The 27177-nt window shown below is 32.1% G+C and overlaps 3 protein-coding genes across 5 annotated transcripts; all 3 read left to right on the top strand.

Annotated features, from left to right (window-relative positions):
• The first annotated feature begins 7242 nt into the window (after window positions 1–7242).
• Window positions 7243–7989, top strand: LOC120075520 (B3 domain-containing protein At1g05920-like). Its single transcript, XM_039028991.1, has one exon. It carries the CDS (start codon window positions 7243–7245, stop codon window positions 7987–7989), a length of 747 nt encoding a protein of 248 aa, XP_038884919.1.
• A 756-nt stretch (window positions 7990–8745) lies between these two features.
• LOC120074965 (pentatricopeptide repeat-containing protein At1g25360-like) lies at window positions 8746–13979 on the top strand. 3 transcript variants are annotated; one of them, XM_039028078.1, is made up of 4 exons: window positions 8746–11618; window positions 12439–12626; window positions 13565–13635; window positions 13730–13979. In XM_039028078.1, exon 1 carries the CDS (start codon window positions 9117–9119, stop codon window positions 11508–11510), a length of 2394 nt encoding a protein of 797 aa, XP_038884006.1. In that variant the 5' UTR covers window positions 8746–9116; the 3' UTR covers window positions 11511–11618; window positions 12439–12626; window positions 13565–13635; window positions 13730–13979. The 3 variants fall into 3 exon arrangements, with proteins under 3 accessions (XP_038884006.1, XP_038884008.1, XP_038884005.1); XM_039028080.1 differs by having other exon boundaries at window positions 13761–13979; XM_039028077.1 differs by having other exon boundaries at window positions 13565–13979.
• Window positions 13980–18374: 4395 nt separating this feature from the next.
• LOC120075264 (kinesin-like protein KIN-7E) lies at window positions 18375–26260 on the top strand. The gene is made up of 13 exons (XM_039028481.1): window positions 18375–18500; window positions 18581–18839; window positions 19144–19233; window positions 19326–19426; window positions 19537–19650; window positions 19762–19843; window positions 21090–21157; window positions 22204–22269; window positions 22569–22693; window positions 23081–23417; window positions 23876–24880; window positions 25077–25393; window positions 25703–26260. The coding sequence occupies exons 2-13, from the start codon at window positions 18632–18634 to the stop codon at window positions 26022–26024; spliced, it is 2835 nt and encodes a 944-aa protein (XP_038884409.1). The 5' UTR covers window positions 18375–18500; window positions 18581–18631; the 3' UTR covers window positions 26025–26260.
• The last annotated feature ends 917 nt before the right edge of the window (window positions 26261–27177 follow it).

Genomic DNA, 27177 nt, shown 5'->3' on the forward strand with positions numbered 1-27177 from the left:
ACTATAATGTATCATATACATTATGACAATTATATCATATATAATTGATTTAATTTAATTATATCATATAAATTAAGTTTCATTTTATTAATTTGAACATTTTCAAATTAACCCACAAAACGATTTCTCAACTTAAATCCATTGAGAGCTACCAAGGGGACCTTATGGACCTTGTAGCTTAAAGCTCAACGGTACGTGAATAACTGACTAAACTCTTTAAGCACATTATCCACATTTGTTAATTGTCAGGACACTTCACTAAAGACCGACAACTGCACTCTTCGCACTACAAATATATTTCTGTGTCCATTGGATATAACCAATCTATACTATGATGACCCTTCACAAATTCTCTTGTAAGTACATCTGGGCCAAATTTTCGTTTTGCCCCTATAGTTACATCTAACTCCTTAAGTACCACTGATCCCTCTAATGAATAATAGATTCATAGTCCCACTATGACTAAACCTCTATCGAGCCAGAGAGAGGGTGTGGCCGCCACATGTTTCAAAGATCCAAAATTAGTCCGTTAAGGGAGCAATTTATTATACTTGCTTCGGGTAAGGAGTGTAATTCCATCTTGTGTAGCTTATTTTCCAGCTCCCTAATCAGACGAATCCTCAAAATGGTAGGCTTGTTGATTCGTCGATCTAGCCACTCTCACCCATGCAAATCAAAGGACCGCCCTCATAGGCAGAAGTCACAACTCACTCAGGATTAAGGTCATGTTACCTACGGTCATCCTAGTGAAATGAAAGTCTTTATTACGAACGACTTATATAATGAGATTAAACATTTCGTGGTTCGGTCTTATACAAAACTCTTTGTATAGGATATCCTCGCTCGCATGTCTAATAGATGAATGATCAGTATTAGATCATTTATTGCACTTACAACATTTGTAACACTACAAAGTGGGCCATACTCGTAGTGTCACCAGGATAAGGTACCCAGCCTTATCCATATACTACATACCATTTAGATTATCACTAAACATGATCCCACTGTATGTCTCCACATACATGTTTGAGTTACAATGATAACCATGGATGTTAATTTATTGGTTTGTGGTTAATGCAACTAAAATATCATATATTTCATAGACAGAGTGAATAAAATATCAAATTTTATTAATCACTGAAATGTTTGTTCATATAAGGTTTAAAAACTATAGAACCCTACGAGATTTTAGGGCATCAACCCCAACAGGTTGTAGTGGAGTGCTCGACAGTTAACAGAGGGTGAATAATGTTATTAAAAGTTTAATTAATTATGTAAAAAGTTTTTTGCAATGCCGAAAGGTAGAGCAGCTTCAAGGTCTTCGGCAACGAGTGGAACTGCAGACCCAAGTGAGAATCAAAGAGCTGCATCTCAATCAACGCTATTTTCCGATCTGAACGACTAACTTTGGAAGCGGAACACGAACCTATTTCCGCTATTCGGGTTCTTATTGAGCGTAGCGAAATTCAAGGTTTATGATAAAGTCAGCGAAGTTTCGATGGTGTTCTACCTTTGCGTAGTCTCGGTCCACAGTGGAAGGCTCCGCACCTGAGCCTCGTTAGACTCAGCGAAGTGTAAGGTGTAAGTAAAGAGAATAGAAGAAGAGATTCAGTCTGTCCCTTAGCCTAGTCTATATCTACAGCTGACGCAACTCCGTACTCTATAAAGAATCGACCAACTCTTCTTTTTTCGGTCTATTTGCATCAGGCTTAGCCCGTCGAGATCTCTTCTCTATGGTGGGAGGTTGATTTCGTCTCGACGAGTGTGTTAGGGGGCTAGAGAGGGAGTTACCTATGCCTCTGAATCGATAGGATGACCATTTCTAAGCAATCGTAGGCGAAGGAGACAAGGGCGAGGCACCGAACATGCTCGAGACTCAAACCTCCATCCGTCATTAGTAATCTCAATCCGCTTTTCCTATTCACTAGTACACTGCGCGCTAAAACAAAACGGGAAGCCTCTTTCTTATTATTAGGTTGATTGGTTTGGAACCCTATACAAACAAGGGGCTGCTTGCTGCTCGCCCCTATTTCTAAGGGGGCTTATGCACTCTACTCGTTACCACTAAACGACGAAGCCTTGAGCGGAAGGAGGGACTTGAACCCTCAACCTCAGCCTTGGCAAGGCTATGCTCTACTTGTCCAAGAAAGGCTGGAATACCCAGTTCATAAGAGTGCAAAATGTGCGGGGCATTGGTGAGTCCGAATAAGAACTCAAAGGAGCCATACCTTGTTACACATGTGGTCTTCGGCCATCTCCTTCGGCAATCCTTACTTGATAGTACCCCGATCTCAAATCAAGGCAGAGTTTTAGCTAACAATGTCTTGACTTCTTGCCTTACTCAATGCTTCTCCATCAACAGCAAGCAGGAAGATTGGTGAGTCCGAATAAGAACTCAAAGGAGCCATACCTTGTTACACATGTGGTCTTCGGCCCATCTCCTTCGGCAATCCTTACTTGATAGTACCCCGATCTCAAGTCAAGGCAGAGATTTTAGCTAACAATGTCTTGACTTCTTGCCTTACTCAATGCTTCTCCATCAACAGCAGCAGGAAGGACAGGAATAGGAGAAGGAAGAAAGAGACCCTCTTTCTTTCTTTCTAGGTTGGCCCTAGGAAAGACATACCGTTGGAGCTTCAAGCTACAAGTCCATGAGGTCCCCTTGGTAGCTCAAAAGGATTTAGTTGAGAATCAGTTTTTGGATTAATTTGAATTGTTCAAATTAATGGAGGGATTTATTTATATATGATGTAATTCAATTGTTTCAATTATACATGATATAATTGTCATAATGTATTTGATACATTATAACTTAATGGGGGGAAATAAATATTTGAAAGAGATTCAACTATAATTTCTATGAATATAATTCATAGTTGTTAAATTTAATATAAATGAGATTTATATTAAATGTCATATAATAGAGAAGGTTTTATGTGATAGGTTTTATGTTATATTTGATATAACATATAATTTAATATAAATATAATATGATAAGTTAGTTATCATATTTATTTATATTATGTTATTATTATTTGATTAATATGGAAGGGAGTTAACTCCCTTCCCCATCTTTTCTTTCCACATACTTTAGTGGGGTGATTATGTTTTTATGGCAAGTAGAATAAAAGAAAAATAGTTTTTCTTTCTTTACAACTGAATGAACGTTGGTATTGAACGATTGAGAAAAAGTTTACATAAAGGTTCTGTATCTTTGAGTGTTCATGTGAAAAAGCTCTCAATCTTCTTCCTCCTCCACCTAAACTTTCCCTCTAAACCAAAATAGTCAGAGTTCACCACTCCTGGGTTCTCACTCTGAGAATACCAAGGTAGCATTGTGGTAGTGTCTGGTTTTGGTTCAAGATCTATCTTGAAGAAGGTCTTCAAGTTGTTCGTGACTGTTTAAGGGAAATACACGAAGAAAGATTCTTCAAAGGTTAGGTTTCTTGAAACTCATTTTCGTTTAATAGCATACTGTAATTTAATTTAAATACATATCTATTTGTATGTTTACTGTAAATTTTATATTCAATAATTTATGGAATTTGGTCGATCCGCTTCTGCTCAAGGTTCTCCTCAGTCGAGTTCCTTCAACATTGTCATGGGAGAAGATTTTCTAATACCAATTATTGTGAAGGAAAAAATAGAGTCTTTAAATCAAACGATAGGCAACTTCATAACATGGTCTCGTGAACTTGTAATTATGGTTGACAAGAAAAAAATATGCCTCTTTTTCACTCTATGAGTTTGGTTATTTATTATTTTTTGTACTTTGAATTTGTAACTTTGATTATGGTAGGAGCATTCAACAATTAAGAGTGTTGGGTACTTCTCCAAATATACGAACACCAATGGTACCATCAAGCTCTTGAATGGACATGCCATAAAGAACATGAACGATGTAGACATGATTCGTATCAATTTGAACGAGCACATATTTGGAAAGGAAAAATTTGTTTATTTAGACCGTGATGATCTAATCCATTATTGTAGTATGGTTGAAATTGGTTATATGTGTATATTGACATATATTGCGCAAGTATTACTCATCTTGATTCACAATCTTCATGTATATTTTTTTTGTCATGTTTAAATAATAACTTTTGCTTTGTTTAGGTATCTTTGGGATGACAATGATATTACCAAGAAGTTTTTTATAACTGACCAAGCAAAAAGATCACCATATGTAAAGTCTCTAGATCTTCAATCTAGAAATTTAGCCAACCAACTATAATTGGCTACTTTGGACCAATTAGTTCTTATTCCATATAGCATAGGGTAAGTAAATGACAGTTTCTTTAGTTATTTTTAATTTGCAGTATACACATACTAATATTTCAAAATTGTTGCTTATTATAGTTATCATTGGATATTGATTGTAAGCAATCTTCAAGAAAACTATGTTTATGTTTTGGATTCTATTCGAAGTAAGGTTCAAGAGGAATTTCATGGAGTTATAAATACGTAAGTGTAACTGAACTTTCTTAGCTCTTAATTCAAGTATTTATGTTTGGCTAATGTTTTCAAACTATTTAGTAGACTGAAAACATGGCAAGCCAAGCACAATCTCCAGCACTATCGGTTTTTTCCAAAATGAAAACCTATAAAGGTAAATTTGCATTCATATTTTAACAAATTGTGTTTGTTCAAACATAAAAATAATTGTTTTAAACTTCTTCACATGCAATGCCTCCGTTAATTAGATTCTATAGGATGTAGGTACTATGTGCAAAAGTACATACACGAAATAGTACATAATCCTAGTACTCCCATTATTAGCCTCGAACATAAATTATTTATTTTTATATACTAGTTATAATTTAATAAATGATGTAAACTTAGGTTGTGTTTATCTTTTTTTTTTCTTTTTGTAGTTCAATACAAAAAATGCATAGAATGAATCTTGACGAGTTTTGTAGTTTTGAGAGGTTGATGTAATTTGAACACAATGGGCAAGTTTTGTTGACCGATTTGTATAAGGATGCACTTGTTTTTTTTTTTTTTTTTTTTTTTTTTTTTTTTTGTCTTAACAAAATATAAATGCTAGCTTATAATGAATCTTGACAAGTTTTGAGTAAAATATGCCAGTTTAGAATGACTTTGAAATACTAATCATTGTTTGTAGATAGACAAATTATTATCTAACCATGATCTTTTATTGGAAGATTTGTGTATAATTTTCTTTTATGGGTATTTGGTGTAAGTATTCATGGAAGTACTAATTGATATTTGTGAAGTGAGAAATGATTATTAATATTATAGAAGTGTTTGGTATTTCTAATTGTAGTTCTAGAGAGGCCGATGGTTCCATATAAGTGTTGGATATGATAGTTTTAATTACTGTTCTATGGAAGTGTGTTATCGATATACAAATGTTGTTTAGTGTGTTTATTCATATTTTTAAGTACTTATAGAATGGATTAGAAGTACTAATTATTGTTTGTGGATAAAATTATTATAGAAGTGTGTTTTATTACAGTTTTATGGAAGTTTGTTATTGTATTTTAGGTAATTTTATATTTAGTTTTATGTGTATTATTGTGTTTTGTTATATTTTTAGGTTTGGGTTATGGGTGGAAGAGAAATATTGTTGACTTGCCATGCAGAACGGTAGATATGTATAATATAACAGACACGAATTACAATAAACTATTTTTTATATATATTTTTTAATAAAATACGATGATAGACATTTCCTAACCTAAAACGAGACATTTAATGTCGTTTTTAACTCTTTAACCGACAAAATGCATTAGACAATTTACAAAATGGGATATTAGAAAATCGGACAATTATTGAAAAAATTTAGTAAAAACTGACATTGAAGATGGTGTACAATGTCTATTTTAAATTGACATTGAAAATGGTGTACAATGTCGGTTTTCAACCGACATTGAAAATAATTGGTACTGATATTGAAGAAATACAGTGAAGTTATCAAAAATTATCCTTCTTCCCCATTTCTAACTTTTCCCCTTGGTTAAACCCGACACATGTGAGTGTTATTGAATATTCTAATTAAATATGACATTAATTTATCACTTCGGGCATAGTTCAGAGAGGATAAAATACTAATTATTATATAAAAAATCAGTGAACTCAGCAAAATATGATGTTCGTTTTGTTCCTTTATAGTCTCTAATATGTTTTTATTTTATTTTGATCTTTCATTGTTTTATTCTGCAATTTCATCTAATTATTTTGTTATTAATCACCAATACATATTATGGATAGGTTTATTTTCACTTCTAATTATTTAGTTATTAATAGTTTTTACTAATACATAATTTTTTATTAAAATTCACATTTAGTCTTTAAATTTTTATAAATTTAACAAGATAGTCTTTGTACTCTCCATTTATTATGTAACAATTTAGTTCTTATATTTTAAAATTTGTAACCATTTAACTTTTATCATGGATGTTAACTTCATTATAATGTGTATGTATGTAAAAGGAGATTGTGTGTGAGATATTATGATTTTATTTGATTTTATTGAGTCCAGCTGTGATATATTTGATATATTCAGATGGAGAAAATTTGGATTTAAATTGCAGATCACAAAACAATTAAAAAAAAAAATTAGAGAAATAAGAGAATCTTAGGATGATAAGATATTGAAATGGAATTTTGGAGTCCATGGCTCTGTTTCGTTTGAGAAAAACAGAGTATTTATGGCAAATTCTATAAATCACCTTTTTTTTTTTTTTTTTTTTTGTTGACCAATTTAAATTTTGTTTAATATATAACTTTAACATACTAAAAAAAAACTTCAACAAATAGTTTTAAATAATTATGGTATATAAAATCATAATATTGACCTAGAGAGTTGGTGGTTTTGTGGATTTTTACTTCTTGTAGTTAGCTTTCGCCTAAAATAATAATAATTTACATTGATTTTATATTTCAACATGAAAAATTTTTGCAAATCAATTAAAGGAAGTGGGAGTAATAAATTAAATAAACATAAATTATAAAAGGAGAGAGAATGTGTATATGAGATATTCATATTTTTTTTTATTTATTAGAAATTTTTTATAAATAGAATAATTCTAAAAATATTTACACAGTATATCATATATTGGAAATAAATGGAAAATTATTTTCTGAAAAGAAATAAGAGAATCTTAGTATGATACTCTGTTTCATAATTTTTCATTAATACTCTGTTATAAAAACAGATGACACCGACTCCATTTCTTGATTTAATTTCTCCGGAAATTTCAACTTCAAATAATGGTAATGGGGATGATTGAAGAAGGCCTTCGGCTAGGGGAAATCAATGGAGTCAACATTCCTCGGAGGAAGAGATCCAGCAGCGTCGAATCCAAGCCTGACGATGACGGAGCCTCCATTTCCATGATGGAGGTGGCCACGATTATGATCGCGATGGCCAACGCGAACGGTGGCTACTACAAAAGGAAGAGGAAGAAATCTTCGACGTCGAAGCAGAGGAAGAAATCTTCGACGCCGAAGCAGAGGAAGAAATCTCCGACGAAGAAACAGAGGAGGAAGTCGAGAGGAAAGGAAATGGAGTTAGGGAAGAGTCCGCCGGAGATGCCGGCGGCGATGAGAGATCGGATTGTGGGAAATGGCGGAATCGAAATCGAATTGGTGATTCAAAAGAAACTTGAAGAGAGTGATGTGAACAGAAACAATGGGAGATTGAGTCTTCCGGCGAAGAAGGTGAGAAGGGAATTTGTGAGGGAAGAAGAGAAAAAGATTTTGGATGAAGAAAAGGGGAAGAATGAGAAGAAGAAGAAGGGAATGGAAGTGGGGATTGTGGATGATTTTCTCAGAGAAAGCTCCATGTGGTTGAAGAAATGGAAGATTGGGAGTGGTAAGGATTACTGTTTGATGAACAATTGGAATTGTTTTGTGGAAGAAAATGGTTTGAGAAGTGGGGATTTCGTTCAACTTTGGAGCTTCAGAATCAATAGTTCTGACCGTCTCTGTTTCGCCATTGTTAAACTCTCACATCTCCTTTAACTCTGTTTCAATCTTTTCTATGTATCGAGATTTGAAGGTTCTATCTAGACGATAGAGGAGTATATAGACGTCACTTTTTTAGGCTTAATTTTTAAAAATAAAAAACAAAAGATCAAACTGAACTAGTTAATATTCATGCTTTAGTGTTATTACTATAATACAAAAGTAATTATCTTTGACAACAAATTCTTTTATTATTTTTTTTATATATTTCTTTTCTTCTAAAAAGTAAATCGAATCTTGTTCTTATTTATAATTTTTTGGTTTAAACTAAATTATTATTGAGGTTTTAATTCTCTTGAAGAAACGGTCTGAGAGAATGAAGAGAAATTAGAAATTAATTGTTGACATTCAAAGGAAATTTAGAGCGTGTTAGACAATTTAGATTCGTTTTATATTTTCATATTCATTTAATACAACATTTTTATGTTTTCAATATATTTGAATTTTGAATTTTAAAATTTAAAATGTACAATTATATTTAAAAAGATAAAAATATTAATAATTATATTATTTCATATTATAAACTCAATTATTCTTATAAGAATATTGATATTATAAGATAAAAGTTATATAAAATTTTTAATTAATAAAAGTTCATAAATTAATTAGTATTAGTCTATATTTGAAAATTAGTCTTAATAGTTTATAAACATAATACCAAATATATTTTTTTAAAAGTTTAGATTGAATTTTAAATTATAAATTTGCTATCAAAGACTTAATTCTCCAGCCGTAATCACTATAATAAAATTTTAAAAAAATGGAAAAATGGAAATTTTAGTATGATTTAAAAAAAAAAAAAAAATCTTATTTGCTCAAAATTAAAATCCGGGGCCTGAGAGCTGCAAACTTCTTGTTTGTGTGCGATTTCTTTTCGAAACATAAGTGTTCAAGTTTTTTGTTTTTTTGTTCTTTCGTTCGTTTCAAAGAGAAGTTACTGGAAAATGGTGTTTCAGAGTTATCACTGTGACATGATATACGGCAATTACAGAGAACCCGGCTTGTTAAGAACGTTCAATATTTCCAGCTTCCATCTTGCTTCTCCATGATTCATCGCATATCCATGAATACTTTGAAGATTTCTGTTTAATTCGAAACAATGCTTCTAATTCTCATCGAACTTCATGAGAAATGCCTTGGACATCCGCCTGGTGGCAAACCGGTATGCTGCAAAATTGCAACTCTGTTCCCCACAGGATCCGGCTTCATTCTCACTTGCTCGGGCAGTCCATGCCCATATGATTGCTTCCGGATTCAAGCCTCGTGGGCATTTCCTTAATCGTTTACTGGAAATGTACTGTAAATCGTCGAATGTTGTGTATGCACGCCAACTGTTCGACGAAATTCCCAACCCAGATGCTATAGCAAGGACTACGTTGATTACGGCTTATTCTGCTTTGGGCAATCTGGAACTGGGTCGAGAAATATTTAATGGAACTCCATTGCGTATGAGGGATACTGTTTTCTACAATGCAATGATCACTGCTTATTCGCACAACGGTGATGGTTATTCTGCTCTTGAGCTGTTTCGTGCTATGAGACGAGATGACTTCCAGCCTGATGACTTTACATTTACAAGCGTTCTCAGTGCTTTAGTGCTTGTTGTTGACAATGAACAGCAGTGTGGTCAGCTACATTGTGCAGTGGTGAAAACTGGAATGGGGTGTGTTTCTTCTTCAGTGTTGAACGCTCTTCTGTCTGTTTATGTCAAGTGTGCATCACCATTACCGATATCATCTTCAGCAATGGTTTCAGCTAGGAAATTGTTTGACGAAATGCCCAAGAGGGATGAGTTGACATGGACGACGATGATTACTGGGTATGTGAGGAATGATGATCTGAATGGGGGGCGTGAAGTTTTTGATGCAATGGCTGGAAAGCATGGGCCATCATGGAATGCCATGATATCTGGGTATGTGCACTATGGTTGTTTTCATGAAGCATTAATAATGTCTAGGAAAATGCGTTTTCTTGGAATTCAATACGACGATGTCACCTATACAACCATAATCAGTGCTTGTGCCAATGGTGGATTCTTTGAAATGGGGAAACAGGTGCATGCTTACATTCTAAAGAATGAGCTGAACCCAAATCATTATTTTTGGCTGTCTGTCAATAATGCACTGATCACTTTATATTGTAAAAATGATAAAGTTGATGAGGCACGGAAGATTTTCTATGAGATGCCAGTTAGAAATATTATTACTTGGAATGCAATCTTATCAGGGTATGTGAATGCAGGGCGTATGGTGGAAGCAAAGTCTTTCTTCGAAGAAATGCCAGATAAAAACCTTCTTACATTGACTGTGATGATTTCAGGATTGGCACAAAATGGATTTGGAGATGAGGGTTTGAAATTGTTCAAGCAAATGAGGTTGGATGGTTTTGAACCTTGTGATTATGCATTTGCAGGAGCACTTACAGCTTGTTCTGTGCTTGGAGCATTGGAGAATGGTCGCCAGCTCCATGCCCAACTTGTTCACCTGGGCTACGAGTCGAGCCTTTCTGTTGGCAATGCAATGATCTCAATGTATGCAAGATGTGGAGTGGTTGAGGCTGCAGAATCTGTGTTCGTCACTATGCCTTCTGTAGACTTGGTTTCATGGAATGCAATGATTGCGGCACTGGGACAGCATGGGCATGGTGTAAAAGCAATTGAACTTTTTGATCAAATGTTGGAAAAGGGTGTATTCCCTGATAGAATAACATTTCTTACCGTTCTCACTGCATGTAGCCATGCAGGGTTGGTTGAGGAGGGACGCCATTATTTTAATTCAATGTTGGAAATTTATGGTATCACCCCTGGTGAAGATCATTATGCTCGAATGGTTGATTTGTTTTGCCGAGCTGGGATGTTCTCATATGCAAAGAATGTCATCGACACCATGCCTTCTAAGCCGGGTGCACCAGTTTGGGAGGCTCTTCTTGCCGGTTGCCGGATTCATGGGAACATGGATTTAGGAATAGAAGCTGCTGAACAACTTTTTGAGCTAATGCCGCAACACGATGGAACCTATGTACTTTTGTCGAACATGTATGCTGATGTAGGTCGTTGGAACGATGTTGCTAAGGTGCGGAAATTGATGAGGGACCAAGCGGTCAAGAAGGAGCCTGCTTGTAGTTGGATTGAGGTTGAGAACAAGGTTCATGTGTTCATGGTCGATGATGATGTGCACCCTGAGGTGCTATCTGTCTATCGTTACTTGGAGCATCTGGGCCCTGAAATGAAGATATTAGGATATATCCCAGACACTAAATTTGTGTTGCATGATATGGAATATGAACAAAAAGAACATGCCTTGTCTACTCACAGTGAGAAGCTCGCTGTTGGGTTTGGGATAATGAAGCTTCCTCCAGGTGCAACAGTCAGGGTTTTCAAGAACCTCAGGATCTGTGGGGATTGCCATAATGCATTCAAGTTCATGTCTAAAGTGGCGAAGAGGGAGATAATAGTGAGGGATAGAAAGAGGTTTCACCATTTTAAGAATGGTGAATGTTCGTGTGGTAATTACTGGTGATTCTCCAAAATGGCCATAATACCACCTAAAACACGCAAGGAGATCATCCATGAAATTGGGCACCAAGTCGGTGGATTTGCAAGTGGAGTTGAAGGAATTAAAGGAAAGGTTAGTGATAGGTCTCAACCTTTCAATTTTATTTATCAACAGAACAAGGGAGATTCTAGAGTTCCCTACCTCTCCAATGCCTGACGATTACATTTACCAATTTTTCAATGCCTTTACTCCTATTACATGCTCATATATATATACCCCTCTCACCTTCACTCTTCTAACCCTAACTAACAATATTCTTCCGGGCCCGCACCTAATAACTTACATATTCCCTAAGCCAGCTCACCTCTCTTCCTCACCCGTTTTCTCACATATACCTTAGTGATCGGGGCCTATCATTTAGCTAGAAAACTGACCTTATATTAATTTTATGGTTAAATTGTATATGTTGGCCCCATGTTTTGATTTTAGTTCTAGTTTAGTTCCCATGACTTTTAGAATTTCATTATTTAAAACTTAATAGACATCTCTACCACTACTGTATAACTGCATTTCAAAATTTATATTTATAGTTTCTGGCACTGATGGGAAGTTTTCTATAATAGCTTCAACTCTCAATGTTTTCAAACTTCATCTGTATAATTGCAGGTATTTACAAGTTTTGCCTCCTTTGTTGTTAAATTCCCTCGGTATCACTAACTATGTCGTCTGGGTCTCTAGTTCTCATGAATTATGGAATAGAAAGTTTAATAGGGTGTTTTGTTTAGTGTATGATGATTACTATTTTTTATACTTCACTTAATTCCATTTAGACTTTGAAATACAATTGTGCTAAAAGTGTAGCATTATTGAGCTTTGCTTTTTCTCCCCCCATCATACTTGTATTATTTAATCACCCATAAGTTTAAAACTGAAGTGGTTTGTGTTTTACCAGATGGAACCGCTGAGCAGTGGTTGCTGGAAACCTGTCATGCTGAGGTATAGTGGACATCGGAGAGCCAATTTAGCACACTTGAAGTTATGCAATGTCACTGAAAACTCACTAGCAACCCAACCCCCATTCTTTGTCGCCGTGCTCTTGTTTGCTGCAAACCTGTGGAGTCCTTCCATCTAAGCGAAAAGGTAAAGTTTTTGTTTCTTTGTCCATTTGTTTTCTAACAGGAGTGCCCTTGGAAATGCTATTGGAGTATAAGGGTACGTTAGTAATTAGCTAAGTTTGTTAGAAGAGTTTTCTATATATAGGGTGTGTAGAAAGAATAAAGGTTGGTGATTATTTAGTTAGATTTGAGCTTGAGTGATCTATTTCAAGAGAGGGAGGATCCAAGTACCTCATATGACTTAGTTCATCTTATAGTTTCTTACATTTTATACTTCAATATCATTTTAGTTATGTTTGGGTGCTATTACCTCCTCAATAGAGTATCCGAAATGCCTATCATCCTTTTAAATCTTTATGTCTATTTTATCTAATCATTACCCATCTAGTGTCATTCTTGGAAAATTATGTAAACTCAAAGAAAACAACGCATCACACCTAGAATGATACTATAATGAAGGATTTCATGCTATATTATGAAGTTTGGTGATAAGAATATGTGTGCTCCCAAAACGAAGTACAAGGTTGCAACAATACAAGGTTGCAACACTAAGCTTGATCGCAAGGATAACCCCAGCCAATGCAAGCTATGCCATCATGCTATACACACTTGACATAGACGCAAGCGATGTATATGCGATAGTGTCGAGAAGCCTATTTCTAAGCCTCTATATTCCCGCTCACGTGCTCTCACACATAAGCAAAATGACCGCATATCACCATATCCTACTTAAAGGGTGCATACGCTGTGTAGTAGAAAACGGAGCTTATTTCTAAGTTCCCCATTCTTGCTTATGCGATCCAATCCGTTCTCTCGAGTCTTAGATTTGAGTAAATCTGCATTATGTAGTCATGAAACTTATTTGTTCACACTATCATTCAAGAGTTCTGTCTTTGTTCCAGTTCCTAAATGAATGCTACAAGAAGGCTTCATTTTGACCATATTTTTCTAAATACATAACAGGATGTTCGTTAAGTCAAGGAGAAGGATGTGGATTATGAAGAGTTGAGACTAAGAGTCTACTATGTAGGAAGGTATGTTTTGCTTTGAACTTAAATAATTTTAACCTTGGAAGGTTCCACCATAAAAAGTTTGGATGAAATTGTTTGGGTCTTGACTCTAGTCTAGCTCTGTTTTCCATGGTCTCGCTTCACCTTAGCACCATCTGAAATGCTCAAAACTTCGAAGAACTTGGCTTGAATCAAGGATGGCTACGTGCTTTCTTTACATGAGGGGATGAGCCTCGATTGGGCGAGATCTTTATAGAAATGAATGACAAACAAAGATCCAGTTGAATATTTTTGTTACTTTTCTTCCTACTGTTGCAAAAATCAAGTATTTTTCTCCATGGTCAGGTAAAGAACCTTAAATTTCAAAATAATTGTTACTCGAACAACTTTACCCTTTTTTGTTTATGTTTATCATTGTTATGTGATCAAAATTAGATAAGCTTTGGGATATCTTCATGATTATAATTCTTCAGGATATGACCTTTATTTGGTGCTCTCTTAGTTACATTACCATGAATATCTCTTTGCTTCAAAGACCTACCTTTCATTATCTTCGTTGAAGCTCAAAAGCTTATTGAGCAAAAAAATTAAAAGTTTATTTTAAGAATTCAATAGATATAAAATTAAAAGTTTAGGAAATCTATTTAATACAAACTCGAAAGTTTAGGGTTTCAATATGTAACTTCATTCATAAAGAAATATCATGTTAGTTTATAAACTTTTAAAATATCTAATTTAGCCTCTAGATTTTTAAAAATAACAATTTTGGTACCTGCTCCCCGCCACCTACACTCATCTCACACCCACCTCATGATAATGACAAGGAAACCTCCACTTATCACTTCTCTTTTTTACCCATTCTATATGGTCCATTGACTTTCACAATCCATGTCCCAAACTTTCTTTATTTCTTTCAACTTTCTTTTAACTTACAAATGGCTATTTTTGTGGTAAAAATTATTTAAAATAAATTAAAAATTATTAAAAGAATTATAATTAATTAAGTTTCACTATTTTTTTTATCACTTTTAAAATTAAATTCAAAATTTCACTTTATAATTATTTTTTTATTAATTAATAAAAATTGACGTCACTGATTGAAAATGAGTATTTAATAAAAAAAATGAAGCAAAAAATATAAAATCTTGAAAACTAAAGACTAAATTGAAACAAAACTTAAATCTTAAGGGTAAAATTATAACATTGTGAAACCTAGGTAATTAATTGAAACAAAACTTAAAACTTAAGAATCGAATGTGTAATATTTAAAAACTTAGGGATCAAATAAAAATTAATCCAAAATTTAGAGACTAAAAAACTATTTTTCCCTAAAAATAATTATATAGATCCTTGGCATTTTTACCCTAAAGATTCGCAATGAAGAATGGGGAATAGATAGATAAATAAATAAATAAAAGATTCAGAGTCCCAAGATTCTGAACATTAATTTCCCGTTTAAAAGAATACAACAAAAATATTTGAATTATTAATATTATGGTACTAAATTTCTGTGGAGCTGTCGACATTTCCATCAATACCTTCACTTTTTAATGGGTTTAACAATGATATTTCTATTATATCATACCAAATTTATAAAAATATGAAATAAGCACTAAAATGTCGCTATTATAAATATAATATAAATAATAAATATTTTAACTAATTGGAAATGACAAAAATTTATTTATTCTTAAATATACTTTTAAAAAAAATTTAATATTCATCGACATCGACATTTTCATAAAATTGAAATCTCTACACTTTTAATCAAACATTTTAAACTTCGTTTATATATAACTCTAACGTACTATAAAAAAGAACTTCAAAGATAGATAGTTTTAAACAATTATAGTATATAATTTATATTGATTCGGGGTATTCTCGATAAGCTTCTCTCATTTCTCTGAAGAAAAATTAATTTAATAAATGATATATTACACGTAGACTTAATAAAATCAAATAAAATCTAAATCTCTCATGCGCACATATTCTCTCTCATTTTGTGATGGGAAATGATTAGATGCAGTCTCGTATTCCTTTTCTTTTATTCACACAAAATTATTTTTTTTTTAAATTGTGTCACGTGACTAAATTTCATTAGATGCTCTTGCTGCACCTAAGTTTTTTTCCTTTATAATGTATCTTTATTTAATTTATTACTCCTACTTCTTTTAATTAATTTGCAAAAAGACTTCACGTTGAATCAATATAAATTTGTTGTTATTACTATTATAAGGCGAAAAGCTAACTACAAAAAGTACCACAACTCTTGGGAGAAGATATTAAAGCTGTGAAACTAATTATCCAACAACAACCCCTAATCTCTATAATGTCAAAGTTAAAGTTAAATTATAATTAATGTCCAATAAATTCTCTCATCAATAATCGTTAAAGAAAAAAAAAATATTATCCTAGTTAGAGATTCAAATTTCTCTCCTAGTGAATGTGTGTGTTGAAATTGACTCAATCAAATTAGTCTAAATCAAGTGTGATTTTGATTGCATTTGGATGGACAAATTTTTAAGAACATTTGATTAAAAAATATTTTTGGTCTCTAAATTTTAACAATTTAGTTCTTGAACTTTGATCGATTTAGCCCTTATTTCAATTTTGCAACAATTTAGTTTCTGAATTTTATTATATAGTAATTTAGGCTTTATACTTTCAAACTTATAATAATTTAGTCCCTAATGTAAAAAAAATTATTAAAATTTCATGTCAATTTGTATTATTTTATGATGTAGACTTTGTATTTATAAAATATTGAGTCTCTAATTAGTTTATCAATTTATTTATGCAAGAAACCTTATTAAATCTTAACACTAATTTTTATAATAGGGACTCAATTGTTATATATTTTAAAGTATAAAGACTAAATTATATGTAGTAAACTCCAGAGACTAAATTGTTACAAAATTGAAAGTATAGGAATTAAATCGTTACAAACTAAATTTCTGAGATTAAATTGTTGTTTTTACGAAAGTTTAGGGACTAAAAGTGATTTTTAACTTTTATTTAATTTTGTTTTGTTTGGTATCATTTTTTACTATGAATTAGTTTTGACCTATTCAAGATTAATGGTAAGACATTAATATTTCTTTTTACTATAAATAGTTTAACTAAAAAAGTCTTTAATGATGAATAGATGATGAATCAAAGATGAAATAACGTAGAGTAATGGATGATAAATTATAATTTTGCATATCCAAAATTATAATTTTTGTTTTCGTAATTTTCAAATATTTAGCTGGAATTTTGTAGTGAATAATTTTATTTTTAGCAAAAACAAAACAGATAAGAAACATAAGGAGACAATGGTGAAAACAAAAAATCACCTCAGATTTTACAGCTGTACATAGCCAAATCCCAGCAAGAAAATTTCAAGTTAATATTTATCTCCCGAAAAAAATGGTCAAGGCAATATTAAAGTGAAATTACCAATTTGGTTCTTATAATTCAAGCTTGGCTTTGAGTTCAGTCCTATGTGTCTTTAATTTCAACCCGACCTTTATAGTTCCGAAAGTTCAAATTTCACCCCTAAAGTTTAGTCAAATATCAATAAAATATCCCTATTTGACGTCACAAAACATCATTCCACATTTGTTATACTAAAATTATTATTATTATTATTATTGCATAGGATAGTTGTAAATGTAACAATAAGTCCGAAATTATTAGCAGATATAACACAATGTAAAATTTTTTGAAGGCATAACAAAATTTAAATCTAGTTCTTGGACTTTATTAGTGATAGACCATATCGTTAGTAATAGATATTGTTATATTTGTGATACTTAAAAAAAATGTATACCCTTAATTATTATCTCTAAAAGTTAAAAGATAATTTAGGTTAAATTACAAATTTGGTACTGATTTATGAGCATTTAATCAAACTATGAGATTATTTATGACGTTTTTTCAAATCACAAGGACCAAATTTATAATTGAATTATTTACTATGTTATTAACAAAAACAATAGATACCAAATCAAAATCAAGCTCAAACCACAATTTTCACATTAGTTTGATAGAAAATCCATATTTTATTTTATGTTTAGATTCACTGAATTTAACAAATATTTGTTCGGCAGAAAAATTCAGATTCTATTTTTGAAAAGTATTTCCAGATTTTGTGATCCAAACCGTGCAAATTCTAAATATATATATATATNNTATTTATATTTATATTTTCATTGTATTCAGATTTTGAATTTTAAAGTTTAAAGTGTGTAATTATATTAAATAAAGATAAAAACACTTAGAATTTTAATATGTCATGTTATAAACTAAATTCATTATTAAAAAAAACACATAAAACATGTTCATAAATTAACTAATAATAGTTAATTGTTAATTAATATTTAATGAGTAACTACAACAAATTTTATAATTTATAAATATAATATCAATCATAATTTAAATAATTATTTAAATTAGAATCCTGTTTCTAAATCTACTATCAAAATATGAAACTATTAAATCCTTATTATCAACTAAATATGGTTCAAATAGATGATATATCAAAAGGTACGAAGTTTGAATTCTGATCGGAAAAAAAATGGAGGAGGGTAAAAGCGTAAATAGAGTATTGATATAGTTGGAGATGGTAGTTATTTTTCAACGGTCAGTTGCAATCCCAAGTTAGGAGATGATAAAGAAGAGAAAAAGAGGGGATGAAGGCGGGAAAGAGAGAGAGAGAGAGAGAGGAATGGAGGAAAAAGCTTAGTTGTTGTTTTTGCCATTTTTGTTGTCTCCTTCCTCTCTTCCTCTCTTCCTCTCTTTTTCCTTTGTTGTTTTTCTTTTCAGATCATCTTCTGGAAAACCAGGACGAGAAGGCGGGAAAAACCCGATTTCCCTTTCCATTTTCCCGCTTCAAATCCGGCTTTCTGGTAAATTTCTTCTTCAATTTTTCAATTCCTTTATTCTAAGTTGATGATTCTGTTTCTTAATGCAACTTTCTTTTGTTTAGGAAAGGGAATCTTGAGGTTTTGAGGAAGGATCCCTGAAAGCAGAATCGATAATGGGAGGGGAGGAGCTAATGCAGGGCGTTACTAAAAATTCAAATGGTCTAGAAGAAACAATTCGTGTTTCTATTAGGTTAAGACCATTGAACGATAAGGAATTAGCTAAAAACGACTCGTCGGATTGGGAATGTATTAACAATAACTCCGTTATGTTCAGAAGTACTTTACCGGAACGCTCTATGTTTCCCCACTCTTACACATTTGGTAAGAAATTACTCCAAATGTTCCTTCTGTTTATTTGGTTTAGGGCATGTCTGATTCTGAAAATCACTTTGAAACAAGTTTTTAATTGTTTAAAATCACGTCAATTTGTTTGTTCAGTTTTAGGCATATCTAACACTAAAAATCACTTTAAAACATGCTTTTAATTATTCAAATTCATGTCATTTGTTTGTTTGGTTTAGGGCATTTCAGGTGCCGAAAATCATTTTGAAACATGTTTTCAATTATTCAAGGTCGCTTCAAATAATCGTTTTGGATCTGATTTTTCTCTTGTGTTTCTCTTTAGATAGAGTATTTGGAATTGACAGTACAACAAAGCAAGTTTACGAAGAAGGGGCTAAAGAAGTTGTTCTTTCTGTGGTCAAAGGAATTAATTGTAAATACTTTTCTTTATCTTTCCATTTCTGAATTATGTCTATCATATTACAACATGATGAAAATATTTAACAATGCCTTCAAATCTTTTAGCAACAATTTTTGCTTATGGGCAAACAAGCAGTGGAAAGACTTTCACTATGAATGGAGTCACTCAATATTCTGTGGCAGACATTTATAGTTACATCGAATTGGTAAGTTTCACATCTGAAACATCTCAATTCGTCACTATTGAATCTATAGACGCGTAGAAGTATTGATATTTCAATAGAAATTTAATACGATACAATTTTGTGGATCATAGCATCAAGACAGAGAATTTGTGCTGAAGTTTTCAGCAATTGAGATATACAACGAAGCTGTTAGAGATCTCCTTAGCTTAGAAAATATCCCACTTAGACTGCTTGATGATCCGGAGGTGCATAACCTACCTTTCTTCTTTCATTTTTTTTTTTTAATATTTATTTTCTTTTGTTGATTTATAAAAAAATAATGAAGATTTTAATGGTATATAGTCTTAATGTTGTAGAAAGGAACTGTTGTTGAGAAACTTACAGAGGAGACATTGAAAGACAGGAATCATCTCCAGGACCTTCTTTCCTTCTGTGAAGGTAAAAATATTTTGTAACTCTTTCTTTGCTAGCATCACTAACTCGGGCTAAATATATGTTTTAGTCTCTAATTTTTTATTGTTCGTTCAATTTAGTCTTTTTTTTTAAAATAAAATAAAATAAAATTCTCTCTTGTATTTCAATATTCTATAAATGCATGTTTGAGAGTGATTTTGAAATTGTTAAAATCATTTTTGACATCTTTACAATTGCTACGAACTATAACTTTAATCACTTTAAATGAACTTCGGCCCCGTTTGATAATAATTTTGTTTTTTTGAAAATTAAACCCATTTTCTCCCCATTTCTTACAATAATTTACATTTTTATCAGTATAATGGTTGAATTCTTAGCCAAATTCTGAAAACAAAAACAACTTTTTAAAAACTATTTTTTTATTTTTCAAATTTCAAGGTGGTTTTTAAACCAGTGGTAAAAAGTAGATACTAAAGAATAAATTTGGAGGTGAAAATAATGTTTAGGCTTTATTTTAAAAAACAAAAAACAAAAAACCAAATGGTTATCAAATGACACCTTAATATTTAATTTTACACTTTTAAATACAATTTTCATATCATCAAAATTGATTTTAAAAGATTAAAAGCATGTTTTAAAATATTTTTGAAAATGACAAAAATAATTTAAACTATTTTAGAATTACTTCTTTAACCTATCCTAAATTAGTTTTTCATAGTCGGTGAATGTTAACATGTCATAATGTTTAGAAAACTCATGGAAATTGAAAAAAAGAAAAAAAAAAAAATCTTTAATTACTCCTCCAAATGTCTATATTTGATTTTTGACCTTTTTTCTTCTCTAAATTTCTAACAATATATTATGTCATGGAAGTATGTCATTAACCAATTTGAGCATAACCAGCTACTAGGAACTACCTTTAAAATTGTTAATATATTAGGGACCAAATTTAAAAAAATAAATAAAATAATAAAATAGTTAAAAATATTTATAAATAATAGTAAAATATCACGATCTATTTTTGATAGACTAGAATAGACAATAAAATTTGGTTATATTTATAAATATTTTGGTTATTTTTTAATATTTGAAAATAGTTTTTTAAAAAATAAAAAATATATATATATAATAAAAAGAGAGACTAAATTGGGGGAAAAAGACAAACCAGCATTAAGAATTAAAATATATATTTAGCTTTTTTTTTTTTTCCTTTTTTTAATTTACCCTACGAGCATTTATTGAAAATTTGGAGATACATTATTTTAAGCAGTTCAAAGAAAGATAGGGGAGACGTCTCTGAATGAAACTAGCTCCAGATCCCATCAAATCCTAAGACTAGTAAGTATGCCATTTATGTTACTAATTTTCTAGTATCTTTTCATTTGGGTCCCGAATTTGTATGATTTGATTCTTAAAATTTTATTCACTTTTCATCTTAATCCGTAAATTTTAAAATTTTCAATTTTAGTCTTCAACTTTCATTTAAATTCATGTTTAGTCCCTCAATGGAAAACATCGTGGAGACAGTAGTATATGAAAGTTGGAAGACTTAAAGATAAATTGGAAATGATTTTTGAAAAGGTAAAAAGTTGAATTTAAGATAGTTTCTATAATTGTTTTGAACTTTATTTCTAATTACCAAGGTCTCGTTTGATAATGTTTTTGTTTTTAGTTTTCTATTTTTGAAATTTATGTTTGTTTCCTCTCAATTTCTCTATTATAGCTTTCACTTATTTTAAGAAAACTCTTGCTTTTGTAGTCAAGTTTTATAAACCAAAAAAAAAAAAAAAAAACTACTTTTTGTTAGTTTTCAAAACTTGACCTTAAAATTCAATGCACATGAATAGAATTTATATTTTATGTTAAACTTTAAAATTCAAACTTGGGTTGTTTAAAGTAAGTAGAAATAAAATTGTAAGTTTTCGAAATTCAAATGGAAAGGAATAGAAGTTTAAGCACCAAAATCATATTTAACCTAGGTTTTCAAAAATAGAAAAATAAAGAAAAATATTTACACAAATAACAAAATTTAATTATACTTGTGATAGACATTATTATCGATATCTATCATAGATAAACGTTGATAGAAGTCTATTAGTGTCTATCAATGATGAAAACTTATAGAAGTCTATCATTGATAGGGGTAATAGAAATATCAGTGTCTATCAGTGATTGAAACTTAAGTCTATCATTGATATTATCAGTGATAGAAACATATACAAGTCTATCATTGATAGAGATTTATAAAAATTTATCAGTGTTTATCAATTTTTTTTCTACTTCTGTAGATAGTTTGACATTTTTTCTATATGTAAAAATTTCTCTATTTAATACTTGTGCTTAAATTTTCCATTTAATAAACGTTTAAATGATGATTCTTGCAGACAATTGAAAGCTCCGCTCGCAAATTCAAGAAGTCTGAAAGTTCAAGTAGTCTCACAGCTACAGTGGTAAAAATAATATATACATCTATTCTTGGCAGTTCAATTAATTGAAATCCTCTTCTAGAGAAACAAAATGAAGGATTTTGTTAGACCCAAAAAGAAAAGAGAAATATCCAACAAGTAGAAATCAGTATTAATTAGAAGAAACCAACATTACAAGAGTTTGAAGACAAGATCTCCAACTCTGATACCATATTAAATAAATCGATTGACAAACTGATTGACGCGAAAGCTTAAGCTGATGAGTTATGGTAAATTTAATTATATCATCACCTTAACACCTTCTTTCTTTCTTCTTTATACAGAATTTTGTTGATCTTGCGGGAAGTGAACGTGCTTCTCAAACAAATTCTGCTGGTACAAGACTGAAAGAAGGTTGCCACATCAACCGTAGTTTGCTGACTTTGGGAACTGTCATTCGTAAATTAAGGTTTGGTTTTGTTTCCCTTACATATTTGATGGAAAGTAGGGTCTGTTTCTGTTTCTTGTTTCTCATTTTACTCCTTTAGAAACAAAAACTAAAACTCCGTTCGATAATTGTTTCTTGGTTCTAGTTCAGCAAAAATGTGTTAGGTATCATGTCAAGTTTTAAAGTAAAGCAACAAAAATTCCATTTTGATGCCTGTACTTTAGATCTCTCCTAATACTTTCAAATGTCTAAATTTAGTTTTAAGCTTTTAAGAAATTTTAAAATGAGTCCTTAGTTTGACGGTAATCTTATCAAACCTGGTCTCTTTCTTTTCCCATTTCAAGTTAATTTACCACATCAAATATCAACACATGATCCTTTATTCTCTGTTTATGAATGAAAATGCAGCAAAGGAAGGAATGGGCACATACCTTATAGAGATTCCAAGCTAACACGCATACTGCAGAATTCTCTCGGCGGTAATGGTCGAACGGCTATCATTTGTACAATGAGTCCTGCACGTAGCCATGTCGAACAATCAAGAAATACATTGCTATTTGCTACTTGTGCAAAAGAGGTGAGTACAAATGCACAAGTCAATGTGGTAGTCTCAGATAAGGCATTGGTGAAGCAGTTGCAAAAAGAATTGGCTAGACTTGAAAGTGAGATGAAGAACTTAAAGCCACTTCCTGTCAAAGGTGATTCTACTTCATTACTGAAAGAGAAAGAACTTCTAATTGAACAGGTGAGGGTTTGGCTTTTTTCTACTACTATCCATTCTATTTATACATGTATTAAATCTAATGGAAAATAAATTGATTCAGGCAGAGCTAAGTTATGTATTGGTGCCCTTCATCTGAATTCGGTTAAACAGCCTATATGTAATTTCAAACTTGGAAGAAAAAAGGAAAGAAACAAAGAAGATAAATTCAGTTTGAACATTAAGTCAGTTTGCTGAAGGAAATTAGCTCTTTTTTATTTCTAATAGTTGTCTCTAAAGAAAAGTGATGCTTAAGGAGAGTTAGCTTGTAGTATGAGGTGTATCATGTATGATAAATAGGAATTTAGAGGTAGAAAGAAGTTCTCTTTTTTGAAAAACTGCACTCAGCTAGCAGGCAAGTATTGCTCTTTCTTATCTTGTTTATGTGATTATTTGGATGCTCATGCAACTGTGCCTTGTTTTGTTTTGTTGTAAATACTCAGATGGACAAAGAGATAAAGGAATTGACACGGCAACGTGATCTTGCTCAATATCGAATCGAGAATTTATTGCATTCGGTTGGAGAAGATAGGATATTTAAGCTAAGTGAAAATGCAGTACAAACAATACCAGATCTAGTTGACCTAGATCTAGATCTACGTTCTGACGACTCGAGTCTCAAAACTTTCGACACATTTACTGCACATGAAGATAATAGCCCTCACAAGATTGATCCTCTATTCACTATGAGTCATGAGGACAATTTTCTACTAGATAGCAGTACTCCTGAATTGGCTGGACCTGATCCCTATCAGGACTGGGAAGAGATTGCTCAACGTGTTCATGCAAATTCTGAAGATGGGTGTAAAGATGTTCAATGCATTGAACAGGAAGAATCAAAAGAATCACTGGATGAAAATGGTGATTTAACTTTAGCTAGACTGGAAGACAATGAAGGGCAGATGATTAGTAGTTTTGGTACTAATCAAGGGACATCCCCACAAAGGAAGAATAAGGAGATAATTACAATCAACAAAGATTATACTTATGATGGTTTTATGCCAAAAACGGCTGAGATGCAGAAAACATTGAATTGTATTTTAAATCTTTATCCTTCTGAGCAATCTTTCAGCTCAATTGAAGCAGCAAAATCTCGTTTTCAAAACTTGAAGTTGGCCAGAAGCAAAAGTTGTTTGACTGTTCTAATGACCATCCCACCTTCTACTTTGATTGAAAAGGAAGAACAGGATCAGAATATTCAAATTGTTGGATCTGACGTGAACTTCTCTGGACAAGCAGAAGGTAGTCGGAGAAAGCGTGGTTTAAGCTGTGGAAATTTGGAGGGAACTTTGGACACCAAGGACTCGCATTCTGTATGTAGTCGCTGTTCGGAAACCAAAACTTTACAAATAATAGATGAAGATGATGACGATAATACTAGTGTTCTCAACTTTGCTACTGGAAAAAAAGGAAAGAGCAAAAATCGGTTAAAGAAGCGATCTGGTTCGGTGAGTTTGCTTTTCTTTTGTATTTTGCTTTTTTGTTTCTCATTCTCTTCTGTTGAGAAATCATAACATTTTGAGATTTTCTTTTCTTCCACTGTTATATCAACCACAATATATTTAGATAACAATGGTGAGAAATGTTGAATTTGAACTCTAGTTAGAATATCTCTCTTACCATCTCAATGGATGTATATGACAGAGGCTGGGAAGGGTCTCTAAAAAGGAAGAACCTAAAGAAACCACACAAGAAGTTCACATGGAAGAGGCACAGGATCTTCAGGCTCATTCTGAGTGGGTTCTAGAGTTCCAAGGTCAACAAAGAGATATAATTGAGCTTTGGGATGCTTGCAATGTACCATTGGTCCACAGATCTTATTTCTTCATCCTTTTTAAAGGAGATCCTTCTGATTCTGTATACATGGAAGTAGAGCTTAGAAGGTTGTTCTTTATAAGAGAAGCCATTTCTCGATCAGTCAGTGCGTCAGGAAGGGGCGACACCATCACGCTAGCTTCAAGGTACGTTCTTATTACTCTTTTTTTCAGTTTTGCAGAGTTCCATCCAACTTTTAACCAACCCATATCCATCACCAGATTACTTTTTACAATAAGTTTTAGGGGACCAAGAATTCTGATAATGAATTTTGACAGAAGGACATAGATGGTTACATTCATTACTGAAAGAAACACCAAAATGTATATAAGGAAACAGCATTAAAAAGAGTCTAAAATTTTGAAACCTGGATGATATAAATTCTAGACCAAATTCCTAAGTTCATCCAGTGTGATTATTCAGCACTATAATACTTTTTGTAAATTGGAGCACAGTTTGAAGGCTCTAAACCGCGAGAGAGAAATGTTGGCGAGGCGAATGAAAAAGAAGTTCTCAGTGAAAGAAAGAGACGCCCTTTACCAGAAGTGGGGTATTGACTTGAAGACGAAGCAACGAAGCATACAAGTGGCACGAATGCTATGGTCGAGAACAAAGGATTTCGACCATATAAACGAAAGTGCTACCCTTGTGGCAAAGCTCATTGGATTTGTGGAACCTTCTCAGGTCTCTAGGGAGATGTTTGGGCTATCCTTTTCACTACAATCCTTAGATCACAGATCTTTTCCATGGAAAAGGAACATGTCTCTTCCTTTTTGAACATTGTACCATCTCAGTATATATATTTTTTTTATTATGTCTCTACTCATCCAGACAAGTAGAATCCAATTATGTAATGAAAATTCCCTAGAAGATGGACAAGATTCTCTTTAATTTTTTTACCTTTGTTGTTGTATTGTCAGTCTAATTGATTCTTGTTCTTGTGTATATAAAAAATTGCAAAGGAGATTATTTGTAATGGGGAGCGAACATTTTCCTGCTTTGGTTTCGATTGGTATAAGAACATGAGAATATCACTCAAAATGCCCAAAAGATTTGATTATGTTAACAATGAACTTTATTTAGGCATGTTAAAGGTGTACAACTTTATTTAGGCATGTTAGAGGTGTACAACTTTATTTAGGCATGTTAGAGGTGTACAATTAAAAGATTACTAAAGTACAGATTGAAAGATTTTCTCTTTAAAAGTTCTACTATAATGATCTCTCTCTCTACTCAAACTTACTGTTAAGAAAAAAACTACCCACCACTCTTTAACGTTAAGAAGAACAATACTTGCAACATTTCAAATGTTCATTTAGAACCACTAAAAGAACAATACTTTCAGATTTTCAAATGTTCATTTACATCGATGATTTTTTGTGGAGTGTTGCACCGTTGCTACTCTTTCAGAGCTCTATTTTGACTTTGAAAGATAGAATCTTTTGAGACCAGTTTGGAGTTACATGTCTTAACAATTGAATTATGATCGCATTGGTCACGTTAGGTTGGTTCTTCATACAACCTCCAATTGGATTTTATTAAATTTCTCTATTTTTTGTTTAGATCTCTATGATTGAAAAAATTTCACAAAAATATTAGTAAATCCTTGTTTGAATTATAGTTCCTCAAGCATGTTCTTGATATTATCAATATTGAATATCTATGACAAGCTTGTACTAGTCTTTTTTTTTTTACAATATTTTTGAGTGTCTGGATCAGTTTTTGCACGCTTCGACTAATCTCACGAAACCTGCCTAATCCTACAACATTTAGGTGTCAAGAAAACTCATAGAAAATTAATTCCTAAATAGGTGACCACCATGGATTGAACCCTTGACCTCTTAGCCATTACAAGTCAAAGATAGAATATTAGTGTCAATATCAATATTGAGATTTTAATTTTACCGATATATAAATACAATATTGATAT

The sequence above is a fragment of the Benincasa hispida genome, chromosome 4 (assembly GCF_009727055.1).
Source record: "Benincasa hispida cultivar B227 chromosome 4, ASM972705v1, whole genome shotgun sequence".
Lineage (NCBI taxonomy): Eukaryota > Viridiplantae > Streptophyta > Magnoliopsida > Cucurbitales > Cucurbitaceae > Benincasa > Benincasa hispida.

Bases quoted from the DNA above. Each gene is read 5' to 3' on its own strand.
- LOC120075264 (XM_039028481.1), top strand. From the start codon at position 18,632: ATGGGAGGGGAGGAGCTAATGCAGGGCGTTACTAAAAATTCAAATGGT. The intron at 19,651-19,761 runs GTGCATAACCTA...TTAATGTTGTAG, and splicing joins GACTGCTTGATGATCCGGAG to AAAGGAACTGTTGTTGAGAA. The intron at 23,418-23,875 runs GTGAGGGTTTGG...GTAAATACTCAG, and splicing joins AAGAACTTCTAATTGAACAG to ATGGACAAAGAGATAAAGGA.
- LOC120075520 (XM_039028991.1), top strand. From the start codon at position 7,243: ATGGGGATGATTGAAGAAGGCCTTCGGCTAGGGGAAATCAATGGAGTC.
- LOC120074965 (XM_039028077.1), top strand. From the start codon at position 9,117: ATGAGAAATGCCTTGGACATCCGCCTGGTGGCAAACCGGTATGCTGCA.